The sequence below is a fragment of the Primulina tabacum genome, chromosome 4, assembly GCF_025594145.1.
Source record: "Primulina tabacum isolate GXHZ01 chromosome 4, ASM2559414v2, whole genome shotgun sequence".
In the NCBI taxonomy this organism is placed as follows: Eukaryota; Viridiplantae; Streptophyta; class Magnoliopsida; order Lamiales; family Gesneriaceae; genus Primulina; species Primulina tabacum.
In genome coordinates, this window is record NC_134553.1 from 34,803,403 (window position 1) to 34,823,462 (window position 20,060).

General features: G+C 35.2%; 2 protein-coding genes and 1 long non-coding RNA gene across 3 annotated transcripts; all 3 read left to right on the forward strand.

Moving 5' to 3' along the window:
• Positions 1-7,461: 7,461 nt before the first annotated feature.
• Positions 7,462-9,259, forward strand: LOC142541621 (uncharacterized). The gene is made up of 4 exons (XR_012819422.1): positions 7,462-7,575; positions 7,652-7,864; positions 8,371-8,704; positions 8,786-9,259. It is a non-coding gene; the product is annotated as an uncharacterized LOC142541621 (long non-coding RNA).
• A 6,208-nt stretch (positions 9,260-15,467) lies between these two features.
• LOC142541953 (uncharacterized) lies at positions 15,468-16,052 on the forward strand. The gene has a single exon (XM_075648397.1). The coding sequence runs from the start codon at positions 15,468-15,470 to the stop codon at positions 16,050-16,052; it is 585 nt and encodes a 194-aa protein (XP_075504512.1).
• A 2,612-nt stretch (positions 16,053-18,664) lies between these two features.
• Positions 18,665-19,774, forward strand: LOC142541954 (uncharacterized). Its single transcript, XM_075648398.1, has one exon. It carries the CDS (start codon positions 18,665-18,667, stop codon positions 19,772-19,774), a length of 1,110 nt encoding a protein of 369 aa, XP_075504513.1.
• Positions 19,775-20,060: the final 286 nt, after the last annotated feature.

Below are 20,060 nucleotides of genomic sequence, written 5' to 3' on the forward strand. Positions count from 1 at the left end.
AACAAATAAAGTTACAAAAAAAGTGGCAGTTTTACCATGCTCTAGGATTTTGACCATATCTCTCAAATTACTTGGTCAAATGGTTAAAAAAATACCACAATTCAAACAACTCAGATATCTACATGTTTTGTTTTATGTGGAGAAGAAAATTCGGATGGGAAGATTTTCAAATGTGATGTGTATTAAAATATTAATTTCTTGGAACACCAATGAAGACTTATGTGTAAAAAATAATATTTTATTTGTGGTTGTCTCCCCAAATTTGGCTATAAATAGGGGTGCATTGTAATGTATTGAAATATCCCTTATTTTATGAACAAATCTTTGAGTTCATAATATTTCTCTCTTTATTTTTCCTTTATTTCTTCATTTAGATATAATTAGCATGTAAAACTTTGAATAATGAGTAGCTAACTTCCCAAAGTCGAGATGAAAAGGTGAAACTCTTGGCATGATAATAAGGTTATTAAAAGGTAATAATCTATGTTTTATATTATTTAATCATTATTTATTATTTATGTTATTTTTATTTTTTTAAGTATTATTATACCGTACTTATAAGTGGGAGTTTTGATTTATTGTTGCTATATGTTACACTAAATTCTTGAAATTGTTTAAATGTTATTTTGATATTACCAACCATTTAAAGTGGATGCCTTGATTTATTATATATGATTATATCATAATATTAATTTTTTGGAACCATTTAAATGTTAGTTTGGTATTACCAACCATTTAAAGTGGATGCCATGATTTATTATATATGAATATATCATAATATTAATTTTTTGTTACCATTTAAATGTTTGTTTGGTAAATATATTATTTTTTGGTAACATTTAAATTTTTTGGTACCATTTAAAGAGTTTTAAAAGATCAAAAATATTATTTTTGATAAACTAATTTTATAAACTTTTAAGTTTTAATTAATTAAGTGTTATTGGGCCCAATTTAATTATTTAAAGAAGACCCAATTATCTTTAAACTTGCAAGCCCAAAACAAAGCCCAATAGCATGTTAATTTATTTATAAATAAGTCACCTAGGCTTTGAAAACACCACAAATTCACACCCTAGCAGCCGTGTAACACACACACACAAACTTCAGATTTTTGAAAAATAGGAGGAAAGAAAAAGCTTGTGTTCTTCGTCGTCCGGTCGTCCAACGTCGCACCCTCGCCGAAGATCGTATTTTCGAGCGTTATAAACGCAATGGCACGTTCCTAAACTCTTTTAAACATCATACAAATCATAATATGTTTGATTTAATTGTTTATGCATGAAAAATATGAGGGTTCGATTATTTTACGGTAAGTTGTGTATTTTCAAAGATTTAACGATTTCGTGCTTATTTTGAAAATGTTTTTGAATCCAACGAGTACGCTGCCAAAATATGATAAAATATGATTAAAATATGAGCAAAACATGACAATTTTAACAAGAAAATCATGCTGGAACCGTAGGATTTTTGTAAGCCAAGAAGGAACGTGGGTTTGTGTGCATAGTGGTTCAAGTGGCTCGATTACTATGCATGGGACTTAGGGGCTCAACCAGGTCTTGAGGAGGGTTTGGTTGGGACGTGGCTAGGTCCTAGGAAGAGTCCTAGCATGGCTAGGACTCGTGGTTTAGGCTGGGGAAGAGTCCACGAAAGCTAGGACTCTCCCCAAGCCTTCACGTGACCAATTGTTGTACAGGGGGTTGTGGCTCGGTTTGGGGTGAACCAGGGTAGTCGGTCAGGGTCCAAGGGTGATGGGAAAGAGCTGCTCCAGGGGCTGGAGCGGCTGGGTTGGCAGGTGGCTCGAACAAAAGAGGAAAGCGATAGTGAACTCTTCACGCACAGGTTTCTGGTGCTGGCCTAGAGTTTTCAAGGGGTGGCTCTGTCTGGGGGCGAGCTAGGTGGTCCATCAGGGTCCTTGGGTGATGGGTAGGGGTCGGACTAGAGGCTAGTGCGGCTGGGTCGCAGCTGGCTCGAGGAAAAAGTTGGAAGCGTGAGGATGGCAGCAAGGTGGAGGCGCGCAGCTTGTTCCTGATTCAAGGGGTTCGTTGCTTGGGTTCAGGGGCTGGTCTAGGCTTAGGCGGGGTCTGGTCATGGTCCAGGGTCGATGAGGGTCCGAGGTGATCGCTGGTTAAGTGGCTAGAGGAGTCCTAGGGTGGCTAGGAGTCTTGTAGCGTGAGTGGCAACCTTATGTGCAGCTTCTGTTCACTTCGGGTGGTTCGTGCGTGAGTTTAAGTGGCTGGGCTGGGCTTGGTAGGGGCTGGGCGTGGTCCAAGGGTAGTCAGGGTCGTGTGGGCTTGGTGGTTGCTCCGCTGGAAAGGGCCTAGACTAGATAAGAGTCCTATTGCACCAAGGAAACTTACACACACACACATGCAGAATTTGTTGCTTCTGTCCAGAAGAGTTTGAGCGACTTAGGGGCTTTTCCTTTGGGTCAGGGTTAGTCAGGAGGGTGCCTAGGTGGGTTGACTAGGGTTTGGCTCGAGGCGGCTCGGGCGTGGCTCAAGTAAATTTAGAGATGGCTCGGGTGGTTCGATAATGGGTCAATATTTCGAATTTAATAACAAAAATAGATCCATGGGTCCATGGGTGTGGTTCATGGCTCCTAAGGGTATAATAAATACTAAAACTATTATGTTTAAAATTTGGGATCAAAATAATGAGTTTTGAAATTTCCGAGATTTAATCGCCGCACGAAACGTTAATTAACGAATTAATTGAAACGCCTAGTTTTATGCTTTATAAAATTATGAAAAGTTAGGTTTAAGCTTAAATAATTAATAAAATCTAATTTTTTAATTTGGAAATTTTATATTAAGGTTTTGTTTAATTCGGGATTAAAACGCGTTAATATGTCTTATTTAAAGATTAATTTAAAAGTCATCGATTTAAGCCAAATAAAAATATGAGAAAATTCATGTAAGCTTAAATAATTATTTATAATAATCCCATGTCATTAAAAGTGAGAAAAAGATAAATTCGAGAATTTTTACGTCCAGGGGCAAAACAATCTTTTTACACTTAGGAAAATACGAAAACACTTGGCAGTGTCCCGAAGGATCATAACGCATGTTAAATGATATTATATGATTTAAAATGATAATTTTGATCATAATATGTATTTTTATTATTTATGTTAATGCTCTGCAATTTATACTGTTTAAAATGCTATTTTTGGAAAGCTGTCGTATTTTATGATTTTAAAAGAAAAGAAAAAATATTTTGAGGGATGTGAATTGACTGTGACAAAAGATATGATTTATGATATATGATTTTTTGGGGATAACGTGTAGGGAAAAGACCCTAGAGGGAACCCATTTACGGGAAAAGGCCCCAGAGGGAACCCATGTTTGGGAAAAGGCCCCCGAGGAAACCCGTCTATGGGAAAAGACCCCCGAGGGAACCCCAACGATCGTATTTCCACGGTGGAGCCGAGTGCACACCCCCATGGACCATGTGGAGCTAAGACTGCAGTCGACCAAAGGATAAAAGTTAGTCACTTTCAAGGATCAAACTTCACCCAAAATGATATATGATTGAAAGCTTATGATAAAAATGATTTTTATGATATATGATTTATGATGATGATTAAAGCTATTTTTAAATTATTTTTAAAATGATTTATTTATGCTTAAAGTTATTTTAAAATGATTTTACTATTTATGATTTAATTATACTTAAATGATTTTTAATGATTTATTTATGTTCAAAAGATTATTTTAAATAAAAATGTGATTTTTAGATGCATGTGAATGTATATGTATTATTTGTTATCCATGTTTAGAACGTGTTGAGTCTTTAGACTCACTAGGTTTGTATGATACATGATTTGATGATTTTTGGAGGCGGTGATGATTGAATCGATCGAGTTCAGTAGTACACACCCGAGGGCCTTTATGTTTCCGCACTAGCTTATTAGATTTATGATTTAAAGATTTATGTTCATGATTTTTATTAGAGATATTTTTATGCTTTATTTATTGTTAGTTGATCTTTTTAAAGGGCAATTTAGAAAGTTTTGGTTAGGTGATGATTTAGGATTTTGTTTTATACACTTGAGATTTAAATTGTTAAATTAATTTATTTAGTAATTTAGAATTTATGGTTTAAAAATTAGAAGAAAAAAAAATTTAGGTCGTTTCAAAGATATTGTAATGGACTTGTAATTACCTTAGCTTCCCTGTGGATACGATATTCGGACTCACCGAATTATACTGCTTGTGGACAACCTGCTCTTGGGAGTGCAACAATCAAAGTCGCAACATGATGCTACGTCATAACTTAGATGTAATGCATGTTGAAAAGAATGTCTGTGAAAATATCATAGGCACATTGTTAAACGTGAAGAAAAAATCCAAAGATGGTGTGAATGCTTGCAAAGATTTGATGCACTTAAACATTAGAAAGGAATTACATCCTCAAGAGAAAGGGGAAAATATGTATCACTTGCCTACTGCACCTTACAGATTGTCTAAAGAAGAGATGAATGCATTTTGCTTTAGATTGAAGAAAATAAAGTTACTCAATGGCTATAGCTCAAATATTGGTAACTTGGTTTCTTTAGAAGATCATAAACTTATTGGGTTTAAATCTCATGTTTTTCATGATCTAATGCAACAAATGCTATCAGTAGCATTGAGAAGTCTTTTACCTAAAGGTCCACGTAGTGCTCTATTTTTATTGTCCATTTTACAATGAATTATGTCAAAGATTGTTAGACAGAAACCGTTTAGAACAACTCGAGGAGAATATTGCTGAAAGTCTATGCATGTTGGAAAGGTACTTTCCACCCGCTTTCTTCACTATCTCGGTTCATTTGACAATTCATTTAACAAGAGAAGCTCGCTTGTGTGGGCCTGTACAATTCCGTTGGAATTATCCAATTGAAAGTTAATAGATATTAATTTATTTTAAGACCAATATTATGTTATACAAATAATTTAAATTTGCTACAATCACTAGTTTCATGTGAAATTTTTTTTGTTATTTAGATTATGAAAACACTTAAAGAGTATGTGAAGAACCAAGCAAGGCCAGAGGGTTGCATAGCTGAGTGTTACCTTGCAGAAGAACGAATGCGATTTTGTAGTGCTTATGTAGAAAAACCGGCTAGTATTGGTATCCGTTCTAATCGAAATTAGGATTTGGCGAATGGATTAGTGGAAGGTCGCCCAATTTCTCAAGGAAAGAAAAAAAAATTAGAAGACCATGTGTTGCAAGCTGTACATCGATATGTGTTGTTCAATACTGCTGAAGTTTAGCCTTACTTAGAGTGAGTATAGTTAATTATATATCATATTACCTTTGTCTATTACATAATTCATATATTATAATAATCACCCTTTAATGATTTTAAATAGGATACACATTGAGAAGCTTAAACAAATAGATCGTCGTTTCTTAATTAATGAAATATTGTTACAGAAGCGACATATGGAAACATTGGCTCAATGGTTATCAAAACTTGTTTGTGATAACTCATTAGACAGAATTCAATGGCTAGCACATGGTCCAAGAAAACATGTTATATCTTATATGGTTATATTATAAATGGATATCGATTCCACACAATTGATGTTGAAAGGTCGACACAAGATACTGGTGTTTCGATTGAAGCAGATATTATTTGTCTGTTTATTGCGAATGATTATTCACATACTATTGTAAGGCTATGTTTGGTAGACATGATAAAGGAATGATTATTAAATAATCATCACTTATCTCATGTTTGGTTCATTTTTATTTTAGTATGGAGGCCTTGATTATGATTGAAAGCCTTCACTATTTATGTTATTTGTGTGATTAAATATCCTCCTCAAATGTGTGATAATGTATAATTCTTGAATAATGATAATGATAAATTAATATAATATATAAAATTTTACTATATTTTTTTTATAAATTAATTTCATATATTTTTATTATTTTCAATCATTTTAAAGAAAATAAATTGTAATGCAAATCTATCTTAAAATTTTTATAAATTTCTAATCTTGTTAATTAATTCTTTTGTGAAAATAAATATTTATTAAATTTTAATTTATTTTGTTTCATGATTACCGTAATATTTTAAAATATATTTCTAATAAATATATTTAAATTAATTTTAATAAATTTAAATTATAATTATAAATATTTAATTATCTATCAAATTATTTTAAAAATATTTATAATTATTTTAAAAAATAATAATATTGTAATTATTACTAAACTTTATTTAACATTAACATTCAAAATATTATTGCTATTTTAATTATTAAAGTAAATTCATATTTACAAATTTATTTCTAATAAATATATTTAAATTAATTTTAATAAATTTAAATTAAAATTATAAATATTTAATTATCTATCCAATTATTTTAAGAATATATATTTAATTAACACTTGGGGCATTTTGGTCATTGCAATAAAATTTACAAAATTAATCCTTCATTTTAAAATCATACCAAACACCATGTTATTTATCCCACCATAATATTAATCCATATATCTCATTTTTTAATCACTCTAATTACTAATCATTTACTTATCTCATCACACGTACCAAACGGAGCCTAAGAGTATTATTCAATGGAGTTATACGAGATATTGTTTTATTAGACTACTAATCTTTCAAAGTTCCCGTTTTAAGGTGTGACTGGGCAAATCATGAAACTGGAATCAAAATGGAAGATGGTTTTACACTGGTCAACTTACACCAAGGTATAAGAACTTTTGAAGGCAATCCTTTCATTTTAGCATCACAAGCAAAACAAGTATTCTATTCTAGAGACAATGACAAATCAAACTGGTATGTGTTGCTGAAAGCGCCGCGTCGGGGTATGCATACATGAATTTGCTTAAAGAGGAAGCCTATACATCATCCACACCTCTTGATGTGTCCACACTTGAGATTAACATTACTGAGAAAGAATCATATGCGAGAAATTAGTGTGAGATAATTGACGTGACTGATCCATGATTGAAATTTTTGGTTGTAGATTTTATAGTTAATTAAAAGGTTCCATTACACTTTATTTACTGTTGCAGTATATTTGTCTGTTTTCTTTTTATTTTCAGCGAATTATCATGTTATATTACATGTTTGTCTATATCTTCATATATAGCATAAAAAAATGAGCAGATTGGGACAAAAACGCAGCAAGGTATCTATAGATGAAGTTCAGGTGATATTTTATTATTTTGTTTATTTTTGTTTATTTTAATTTTAATAAAGTCTCAATTTTACATGATAATATCTCTTTGTGATATTTTGTAGGTAAATATAGCTAATAAGCTATCGAGAGTGGACTCCAACACTCCACCTAATTCATCAGAATATTTGCGTGATAAAGAGCTAATTGATGACGGCGAAACTAATAAGAAATAGGACGAGGTCTATCAAAGTTTAATTTGGTTAGTGGCCAACAACAACCCAAAGATCTGGAACGTAATGAGTTTGGACAGGAAATTGGATATAATTCGGTCAAGTACGCCTCTTTTCTATGTTGCATGGTAAAATAATTTGTGTCACACACATTAGATCGATGGAATGACTTAGACGAGGAAATGAAGAATAACATGTGGCGTTGTCTTCAGGTAATGCTTATCACCATTTCTTTATTCCTATTTTATAAAAAAATGTAGAAATATTTTTATGCTTCTTAATTTGTAGTTGAACCATAAAGTCGAGGAGTGGGAGAAACATTCAATCTTTCAAAAGTTAGCTAAATTGTGGCGTGATAGAAAGTTCAAACTTCAAATACTTATACGAGAAGTTGATGATGGTCGAGTGGCTTCACGAGATCTTTGTCTTTTGAAGCCCGAATTTATGGATCAAAACCAATGAGACTTGTTTGTAAAGAAGACACTATGACCATCATTTCGAGTAAGTATCAATTCATTGTTATGGATTTTTTGATTGTTTGATACATGCATATAATGGTTATTATTTTTGGGCTTAAATTTAGTAATATGTACAATTGGTTGATCAAGTAACTCACTTAATATGGTTTGTGGTTACTGCATGGTTGGTGTATGAACAGTTTACTAGAGGAAAGGATAGAAGAATGAAAACTAAGAAATTTGAATCTGTTTATATAAAATTAGGCTAAGGACCACTGTATATAGTAATGAGCCATATTTCATGCTATTTTTGTAATCATGGAGAAGTTCAAATATGCTGAGGACTATTGTATACAAAAAATTTATTAATTCCATTTCAGACTATTCGGAAAAGCCAAGGGATGATTCAAATCTATCTTGTTACTGGAAATTAGGAACATTATTATTAAGAAATGTATGGCTTGTTTTGAAAGCAACACAACTGTATTTTTTAGCAATCATGTGACTAATCAATGATATATGAATATGTTATATATTTTTTATTTTCAGGAAAAGAGTGAAAAATTTAAGGCAATGAGGGGAAAGCAAAGACACAACCACACAATGAGAAGGAGAGGTTATGCCCGTTTGGCTCACATTATGATAATTATTATTATTTGAAAAACCTTATGAAAAGTTCTTTTCAAAGTTTTCTTATTTTTAATTGTAATGATACATTTTTTGAATTATGTTCCTAATAAATTTTTCATATATTTCTATATGCCTCATACTCAAGGAGAAAACAAGTTCTGTTGATATACCAATTACAAGAACAAAAGTATGGGTGGAAGGCCATAAGAAGAAAAATGGAAAACCTAGTGGTGAAGCTGTTGGAGAAAAAATGGTAAAAAAATATTTCTGTCAGAAAAAAACTGGTCAACTTAAATTCATTATTTCTCAAAAATTATTTGTTTGTTATTTGCAGAAAGAAATAGAAGAATGTGCACCTGAATCTCAAAACACTACTAACATTGCTGATGATGCAATTAGCCTTGTATTTGGGAAGGAAATTCGAGGTAGAGTGCATGGAATGGGGTTTGGAGTTACACTTTTAAAAGTTGGAACATCTTTGCAACAAAATGGAACTATTAAACAACTTCAAAGTATGATGCACAGCTTTCAACAAGAAGTGCAACAAATGAGGTCCATTGTTTCCCAAAATATGAGGCAACAAAATGAGCAAGAACATGTTAGTAATTAAACGACATTAGATAAAATATTTTGTATTGATGATGTTGAGAATTCTTGTTTAGTGACCTATGATTTTGTCTTGATCACTTTTTTGTTTTATTGTTGAGTGAAAAATGGTATAAGCGTCACTAGTCTTATTTAGTTTACTTTCTAGCTTTAATGCATTTTTATTTTGCACTTGAATTTTTATGTTTAATTTGGTTGATGTGGTCATAATAATTTGTATATTTTTTTCCTTACTGTATAATTAAATTATATTTGAGATTGAAATTGATGACATGCAATGTGCCTCTTCCGCACAGTATATTTTCTAGTGACCTCACAGTAGAAGTAATCTAATGAAGCTTCTTACATTGGAGATTTGTTGTTTGAGATATTTTTTGCTTTATCTCAATATGTAGGTTGGTAATGGTTGAAGTATTGGGATTGGGAATGATATTGATAGCGGCTGTGATATCAATCGTCCCAAAAAAAGTGGTAATGATGATAATGTGAACCAACATCAAGTTACATCTCGGGTAACTATCTTAAAAGTTTGTGTTATCTAAACCACATTTGTTATAAATAAATATGGCATAATTAATACTTTGTATTGTTTATATACATTCAAATTTAAAGAATGTGAGTCATGGAGATATCCCTGAAAATACTAAATGTAAGTTGCTTCATTGATGTGGTGATGGAGTTGTTGCTGAAGGTCGAATTTCATACACGAATTCAACGGTAAAAGTGCATCACGTTCCTCTTGGTGGATCTTCTTGAAATGTTTGTGTTGATAGAGTTCTTGTGGAGCAAGTAGACCTAATTCAACCGAATTCTAAAATGATTTTTTAGATGATGCAGTTGGAAGAACAGTAGCATGGTTTTCTAAATTTATCATTTTGTGCGACTGATACAGATCCTATTGGTTCTAGAGTTAGAGACACTGTTGCATCAAACCATCATATTACTGAGTATTTTGTTTACTTTATCAAGTTTTTTGTCTTATTGGATAAAGGAGAGCTGACATTAATTACTTAGTTTTTATGTTATCTTATTATTTTGCTTTAATTCTGGTGATTGATTGGATGTGGTGTGATAAATCTTTTGAGTTTCGATATTATTGTTTCAATTTTGGTTCATAATAATATAAATAACGTTAATGTGCTGCACGTTGCTGATAAAACAAATCGACAGCACACTTCGTACAATGTTGAACATGTAATATCCCAACCTTTTAGCATTTTATTGTTTATGATATTATTTTTGGTTGGGTGTTTAGGAAATATGGTTATTGGATATTTATGGTTTATTATTGTAATGGATATTGATATGGTTGATGGTTGAGATTATGTGGAATGGTTAAAATATAGTCATTGTTTATGGTTATTGTTTTGGTATTATGTTCATAGTTGGTGATGATTAAGAAAATGAATAGGTGGAATAGAATGTTGATTTTGAGTCAAATAGGAAATTGAAGTGCAGAAACGGTATGAAAAATGTGGCAGTAGTTGTGATTTTTAGTATAATATTTTGTATATTGATCCAATTGATATAAGGCCACTTCCATTAGAAAGATAAGATATAAGGCTATAACGTTCATGTTCTGAGTTTTGTTCAAATCATTAGGGAAGACGAGTCAAAAGTGGCCCGAAGTGTGTCGTGTGTATCGTTGTTCCTGCACTAACATATGTTGGGAGAATGAGCATAACTATTTATTCAAACGTTCAAATGACATGAGGCCAATTGGAGATGCAAGAAAACACATAGAGCTACAACTTTCATGTTGACCACTTTTGCAAATTCGGAAGTTAAAAATGATTCTTGGAAGAATGAGGCGCGCCACCGCGCCAGAACTCGCGCCATGGCGCGCGGGGTGCTGAATTTTTGGGTTTTTGGCAGCAAGGGGCGCGCGGGTGCGCCAGATCTAGCGCCACCGCGCGCGGTTCAGATTCAAAAACACATTTTTTGGGAGAAATGAAGACTTATAATCCATTTTCTAGACTCTTCTACTCACTTCTCTACTTCTTCCTTTATTTCCATCGGTTTATGTCCTTCTCTCCTTCAAGTTTTTCTCTCCTTCATCTTACACTTCAAGGTCAAGGATTATAGTGATTTCTTCTTCCACTAAGATTTTAAACTTCAAGGTATGAACTTTTATATTCTTAGAATTGGAAGGGTTTGAAGTGATGAAGGGTTAAGTTGAATTGTTGATTTCTTGGATTAATGTTGATGATTGTTGGTCATTATTGTGTTTATTGTTGTAGGAAGCATTCAAGATCATCATAACCATCATTTGCTTGTGGGTTGTAAGTAGAAGCTTCCTTTCAAATGCTTACATGATATATATGTATATAAGCCATTTTTATTGATAATTAGCTCCTTTCATTGGTAATTGCTTGTTATTTATGTTGTTATGTATTCATTGTTCAAAGATTATCATTGACTTCATTGACAAAGGAGCTAATATTCCATTGTTTCCACCAAGTGTGTGTGAAAATGCCTCAATGAAATTTCCTATGATTAAAGCCAAGGAATGATAGTAATTCATGCATGTCATTGGCCAATCACATGATTATCAGTATCTCTCACAGTTGTGATATATTTATATATCAAAGAGATACTATCCACAGGTCACAGGTCACAGAACTATCATTTCCTTTTCTTTAATTCATGCCATGAAATACCATCTATATTAATTTGCTACCTATTGTTCATTGAAGATGGTATCATTCATTATTCATTGCCATTGATTCATTGTTTAATTGCCATTGCTATAGCCATGTTTCAAGCCAAACCAATGTATACGTACTTGTTATGTATAGCTTTCTGCTTATTGAGTTTTATCTCATTCCAGTTAATGTCATGTGATGCAGGTGATAAAAAGAAATGATTGGATTGTCCGACGCGGAAGAAGTCATATGGCTCATGGAAAGGGAAACTTTTGAACTTTTGTCATGAAACTTTTAATTTGGGGTATATTGAACATTGGAAGTGTTAATAATTTTGTATTTTGCAAATGAATGATGGGAAAAATTTTTGTTGGATTTTGGATTTATTTTGGATGATATTTTGTGAATGGTTATGCATACTAGTTTTGAAAAATGTTTATGATACATATGGTATATTGTTCTTTCCCTTTTCAATATTAAGGCTTCTGCGTATGTCATTTCTTTTAAATGTTATTGTCATGGGAGTGGGGTGTTTCAGAACATGTCAACTACAGTTTGCATTGACCCTACAAATAGATCACTACTTTAAATCGCAGTGTGCAGTTAGCTCACCTTATCAACAACATATTGCGCACGCCATGGATACTTTTAACCGCCACATGCAATGAACGCTACCAATTGTTCAACATATCAACATCATGTTCTGCACGACGTTGATACTTTTACCCATAGCGCGCGGTGCACGCTGCCGAAAGATAACTATCAATAGCACACTCTGCACGCCGTTATTTGAGTAAACCGCAACGTGCTATTTTTCAACATATCAACATCATGTTTTGCACGACGTTGATACTTTTAACCATAGCGCGCGGTGCATGCTGCCGAAAGATAACTATCAATAGCACACTCTGCACGATGTATTAGAGTAAACCGCAGTGTAAACCGCATATTGCAAATAGTTTCAAACTTAAGATGGCTTTTAATATTAGATCGTGCATCGCAGCATGCAATGCACGCTGCGGATACCTTTCCGCGGTGCACAATGCACGCTGCGGAAACCCACTTTTCTTGTAGTGTCAACACCCGTAGGTGAGCGGTGAATTCTCGACTACAATGCATTGGCTCCTACATGTGTCGCAACTATATCCAATCTCGCCACCTGATGATCCTCCTGGAGTCGGTAAATGAGTCAAAGCACAACCCTAGCATATAGAGCATCAGTGTTGTCCCGGGTCGTAAGAACTAATGGTGTACAATCATAACCACAGACTTATTCTCTCTATGAATGATAACCACTTGGAAAGTCCTAGGTAGGGCAGTTCGGTATAATCATCATATGACTACCCATCTGCATGTTTGGACATCTCTATGCCCTTACCAAGAAACGTGGTACACAACATCACAGATGCTAGTCTCAAGATCAAGCAAAATCTATCCATGTTTTAGGCGGCTCAATTGACAAGGAACAAATTTAGATTATATAGTGTTTACAAATGAGTTTCAACATCGAATTACGATTCATTTGTATTAAAGTATAATCAAGGTCTTTATCTATGTTGATATCATGTATATACATATAAATAAATAACAAACCATGAAATAATGAATTATATTAAAATAAATATTGTTGCTTACAAATTAAACACCAGTGGGCCTAGTAGAGTCCAAATAATTAAATTAATTCAAGTGTTGAATTAATTAAACAACATTGGGTCTTGTAGAGCCCAATTAGAAATAATTATTTAACAAGTGGGCTTGAGTAAAATCAAGTAAAGTTTAATTAGTCTCAAATATTTTTGAGATATTTAAATAAAAGTCCATAGGCCTTGTAATTGTTACAAGCCCAATTCAAAAGACATGCAAGGGAGGTGAAAGGTTGGAGACAACTTTTTCATAAAACAATGCATGGCATGCTCATGCATTGAATCACTTTTTGTCCAACCAAGAAAAACCTTCTCTCCTCCCACACATGAGATGGCCGAAACTTTCTAGTGCATTTTCCTCCAAGTTTTCTTCTTCAATTGTTGAGGAAAGAAAACACATCTCAAAAGAAAAATCCTCTAATTTTTCTAGTGCAAAATTAGAAGGGAACTATCTTGTTGGTGGTGGGCTTTATTTTGAGCAAGGAGTGCTCAAAGGAGGCTTGTAGATTGTCATCCATTGAAGAACTTAATTGTTTGACAACTAAGTTGGAGCTATCATCAATCTTTTAAGATTGATAGGTAATATTTCTAAAAACACCCTATGAATGTCATATGTGTTTTTTATGTATTTGCTACAAACTATAGTGCTTGAGGTGCTCGGTTTTTGCTAAGAAAAATATTTTTGAAACTTCCGTTGCACGTTCGGGCACCTTAATCGATCCCCTTTCATCCGCAACCTCTGTATTTTTCATTTCATGTAAAGAATAGGGAATTTTATGAAATAGACTGGCATTTGGCTATTTTATATGAAACTTTTTGTTATTTGATTAACAATGCGGGATGTCACCAACGCCTCGGTCTCGGGCCGTGACATTTAAATGGTATGAGAGCCGCAAGGTTCATAATCCGGCTGGGAGTTTGATAGACAAAATTTGACGAAGTCAAAATTTGGCAAAAGCCCATGCCTTTCTATCCAAATTATTCTGATACATCATACTCATCTCCGTTTGTTTAAATCCTCAAATTCAAGCTGTCTCCATAGTTGGATGGCTTATTCTTCCGCATAGAAACTCGAAACTCAATCTTTTCACTCCTTTCAATCTATGCGAAACTACCACTTCTTTCCATTTGAGAAATATCCAACGAAAGATTTTGTTCGACCCAATTATTTGTCCAATGTTGATTTTTGCCTTTACTTTGATTCTAAATCTTTTCATTCGATTTCTCTAGGAAATGGCAGGAAAACCACAAAGAAACAATCGTAACCCACAAAGAGCCAATATGGATGATGAAGAGAACCTACCTCCACCACCACCCGGAGTTAACCTTAGTCAAGAAGACATGATGGCAACTGCCACCATTGTGGTCATGACGCTATAAGGGATTCTGAACCCAAACGCCAACAATGTCATCCATCAACAACCAAAACCCCAGCCACGTGGTATTAAGTACCACTATGAATCCCTCCGATAAACCGAGTCCCAACCTGTGATGGGAATCCCGACCCGGAAGTTGGCCACAACTGGCTCAAAAATGTAGAAAGACAACTTCAACTGCTGGAAGTTCCCGAAGAACTCAAGGTAGAAGTGGTGATACCATTTCTTGAGGAAAGAGCACGCAAATGGTGGGAGACTATTTCGCCAGCTATAGCGGAGGATGTGCCAATTACATGGCACACATTTAGAAGGGAATTCCTGAAGCAGTATTACCCGGCGGAATTCCGTTTGCAAAAGTTGAGTGAATTTTGAAGCTTTAAACAAACTTCAGACATGACGGTGATTCAGTACACCTCAACGTTCAATTTCCTCAGAACGGATGTTCCAAATATAATGGCAGATGAGACCTTAAAGATGCATTGTTTAAAGAAAGGCTAAATAGTCGAGTATAGTCAGACTTAGCTGTATTCAAACCCACAAATTTTGCTGACTTAATGGGAGCTGCCATGAGCGCTGAGACTGACATCAAGCGCAGAGAGGAAGAGGGTAAGCACAAATGACCCTTTCTTGGTCAGTCATCCCACAGAGGACAGGATTTTAAAGGACCCAACCAGACAAGTGGACTGTCAAAAGGAGCCTTCCCAACCCCTTACAACAAGGAAATCCGACCTTGTCAAAATTGCAACATGAGACACTCAAGAGAATGCTACAGGAACACTAGTGCTTGTTTCAGATGTGGGAAGTTAGGTCATCGGATTGCTGACTGTCCAAAGAACATGGAGAAAGGGATTAAACCAAACGCAGAAAATCACAAGCCGGTGAAGAACAAGCTCAATGCCAGGATCTTCGCCATAACACAAGAGGAAGCAGATAATGCAAACGACGTGGTAGCAGGTATTATTCTGATCAATAAAATGCATGCTTATGTGCTGTTTGATTGTGGTGCTACCCATTCGTTTGTATCCAAAATATTTGCTAAGAAACTGAAACTAAAAGGAGAAACTCTTAGTGAACCATTAAGAGTAGCAAAGTCTGCTAGCAAAATGATTGAAACCTATAGGGTACATCAAAATTGCAAAATTTGTATTGGTAATCAAATCTTCAAGGCAAAACTGATTCAACTAAATATGGCTGAGTTCGACACAATCCTAGGAATGGATTGGTTGGTTAAGAATCATGCGTTGGTGGTTTGCCAGAAGGAGAGTGTCAAACTGCAGACTCCAAACCATGAGGAGATCATATGCCATGGTAGATCTAAAGAGCAAATGTAATGACCCGACACCACTCACCCACGATCATTACTCATAGAACTTCTCCAGCCCAGGCACTGGAGCTTTTACCTTCCCAGGATTAGAACCCAAGACCTCCTGGATATATAGGTCTTTGCAGCAATCCTGGTACCAGTTGGGCTACTAGCTCAACTGGTACAAGGATTGCTGCCAAGACCTATATGTCCAGGAGGTCTTGGGTTCTAATCCTAGGAAGGTAAAAGCTCCAGTGCCTGGGCTGGAGAAGTCCTATGAGTAATGATCGCGGGTGACTGGTGTCTGGTCATTACAATAAAAGGCGCCTTTTATTGTAACGACCATGGGCTATCCCGATCTTGGGCTCCCTCGGGGGCCTTTTCCCATCTTGGGTTCCCACTGGGGCCTTTTTCCTCACGGGCTTTTCCATGCGTCATTACTCATAGGACTCTCCACACCAGGTTGGTGGAGTGATACCTCCCCAAGTCTCGAACCCATGACCTCCTGGCATAAGTACATAGTTCAATGAGACTTGGTACCAGTTGAGCTACTAATTGTAATAGCCGATCGTTCATTTCTTTATTATGAATTACGGTATTTAATGGTGATGGTTTATGGATTTACGTTATGGTATTAATAGTAATGAATGTTATAGAATGGAATAGATAATGGATGGGTAGAATAGAAGGTTGAATTTGAGCTAAATAGGTAATGAAAGTGCAGAAACGACATGAAAAATGTGGCAGTAGTTGTGTTTCTTAGCATAATATTTTGTATAATGATCCAATGGATGTGAGGCTACTTCCATTAGAAAGAAAAGACATAAGGCTATAACTTTCATATTTTGAGTTTTTTTCAAATCATTAGGGAAGACGAGACAAAAGTGGCCCAAAGTGTGTCGTGTGTGTCGTCGTTCCTGCACTAACACATGTTGGGAGATTGAGCATAACTCCTTACTCAGACCTCGAAATGACATGAGGCTAATTGGAGATGCAAGCCAAGACATAGGGCTACAACTTCCATGTTGATCACTTTTGCAAATTCGGACATTAAAAAGGCATTTTTGGCAGAATTCCGCGCGCCATCGCGCAGGATCCGGCGCCATGGCGCGCCGGTTGCTGAATTTTTTGGTGTTGGGCAGCATGGGCTCGCGGGTGCGTTGGATCTTGCGCCACCGTGCCCAGCACATGTTAAAAAGCGTGTTTTGAGGTTTGGATGGCATATATTAGATTGGGGAATGATTTTTGTATCATTTTCTTCTCTTCCCATTTCTCTCCATCGGTTAGAAGCTAGGGTTCTTCCATTTTTCTTCTTTCCCTCATATCATCTTTTGATTTATTCCTTCAATCCAAATTGGTATCTTCATCTACGCTAAGAGAAGGATCAAGGTAAGTGATTACTTTGTCTTGTTCCTGGATTCCTTGAGTTGTAAATTTTTATTGGTAATTTTTCGAATTACGGGGGATTAAAAGCTTTAGAAAATGATATTAATGGATTCTATTATGGTTTGATCTTGTAGAATCATCACCAAGTGCCAAGGCTAGTGTATCTCTATTTGGTTGTAAGTAGATTCTTCCTTTGAATGCATCTCATGAGCTATGTATATGATAAATGAAGATTCCATTGATTTTATCTCCTTTAAATCATTGAATACGTATATTGTATATATTGATATATTGAAAAGAAATGGAATTGAAGCCAAGGGAAAAGTAAAGGAGCTAACTCTTTAGCACGCACGCCACATGTTTGATAAAATGATTCAATGAATGTTTTTATGGCTTGATGGTTATATGGTATTGTGGTGTTACCTATGGTAATTCTAAACCCACGTGACGGAAGTTGATCAACATAATGACATGTATTGTGACTGATTTTGACCGAGACGTACATGTATACCATCGACGGATGACCTATCAATGCCATACAAATGAAAAGAAATGAATTGTTCTATGGAATTCCATCTTATAATTGTTATATACACATTTTATTGACTGATGGCATATTACGGTTAAAAAATGATACTGATTGCTTCTTTACACTATGGTATATGTACTTGTTATTTAAAGATCTACTTGCTGAGTTTTTATAACTCATTTCAGTTATGTCATGAGATGCAGATGTAGATGTAGGTAACCGAGATTGATACGGCGGGGTGTCGAGATGGAAGAAGAAAATGTGGAAAGCTTGGAGGAAGGGTTATTGATTATTTTGTCTATGGATGATTAAGAAAGTATTTTGTTTTGAAATGGTTGTACTTGGTTAATATCTTTTGTTGTAGCACATGTGATACTGTGGGAATTTGTATGTTGTATTGGTTTTATTGCTTGAGACAGTTGGTGAGTTCCTTTTTACGGGGAAACTCTGCCAAAATTTTTAAAGCACATACTTTCCTCCAAGTCTATTTTTAAAGCTTTCGCATTATAGATTTTATTTTATTTTTAAACGGGTCAGGGTGCCACATTTTAGTAGTATCAGAGCAAATGATTTTCGGACCAATGATTTGGCACATGACTTCTTCTGTTTACGACACTTCGGTATGTATATTTCTGCATCTCAATGATGTACTGATATGATGTTAAGTATCTTTTAAGGTATATATATGATTTAAAATGATTTCAAACTGAGATGCAATGTAGGAGATGCCACCTAAGAGGAAAGATGTAGAGGGAGAAGATAGCTCCTCATCACGAGTTGTTAATGAGTTTAGTAAATTGTTCAAGGAGCAAGCCAAAGTTCATGGAGAACAGATCCAACAGTTATTGAGATTGCAGAACCCAGTACAAGGGAGAGATAGAGGTCTTGTGAGACAGGATCCCAGTTCAGAGGGAGCGTATGACAGATTTAAAAGAATGAATCCACCTGAGTTCGTGGGAAGTGCGGACCCTCTTGTAGGTATGGAATGGGTTAAAGCTATTGAAGCAATCTTTGATTACCTGCGCTTTGAGGATAATGATCGAGTTAGTTGTGCAGTGTTTCTTCTGACCAAGACTGCATGCATTTGGTGGGACGCCACGAAGGTAACTGTCAATGTTCAAACCCTCCAATGGAATGAGTTTAAGGAGCTATTTTATGACAAATATTTCTCCACGGATGTCAAGACTAGGAAAGTTAAGGAGTTCTTGGAACTAAAGCAGGGCAACTTGAATGTGAATGATTATATATTGAAGTTCGAAGAAGGATGTCTGTTCGTTCCTTTTATTTCTTCGAATGACAAAGATCGAGGGGAATACTTCATGAGAGGCTTGAGAGCCGAGATCAGGAGGGATGTCATAATGTCTAAGGCCGCAACGTACAAAGAGATCGTGGAGAACGCTCTTTTAGCGGAACAGGACGAAAAAGAGATTGAAAAAGAAAGGCAATTGAGAAGACAGAGCTTTAATCAAAAGAGCCAAGCTTTGAGTCAAAGTTGGAAAGGGGGATACAAAGGAAAAGGAAAAGAAGAACATCGAGGTAAAGCTCATGTGGTTCAGTTTGAGATGAATAGACCTTTATGTCCCAAATGCAGCAAGCCACACAAGGGTGAATGCTTTGTAGGAACCAACAAATGTTACAGATGTGCAGGTGCAGATCACATTGCCATCAACTGCACCCAATCTTCAGGCCGAGGACGAGTCCGAGGACGCATTTTCTCTTTGACCAAGGAGGATGTTAATCCGGATACGTCAACTATATCAGGTAATATTCTAATTTCAGGCAAAGTAGCTCTTACTTTAATTGATACTGGAGCTACGCATTCCTTTTATGTCTGAAATTTTCATGAGATCGTTGGGTATTGCACCTATATTTGAAACTATCCAGTATAATATTGTGCTTCCTTCGGGTGATGTGATTTGTCCAACGAGTGTGATTAAGGCTTGTCCTGTCCAAGTGAACGAGGAAACATTCTTTGCTGATTTGATTGTGATTCCTATGATAGAGTTTGATGTGATTTTGGGTATGGATTGGATATCATCGTATCATGCAATAATAGATTGTGTTGAAAAGACGGTGCGATTTCCGACAGAAGAAGGTGACAGCAGGGTCTTCAAGCATTCA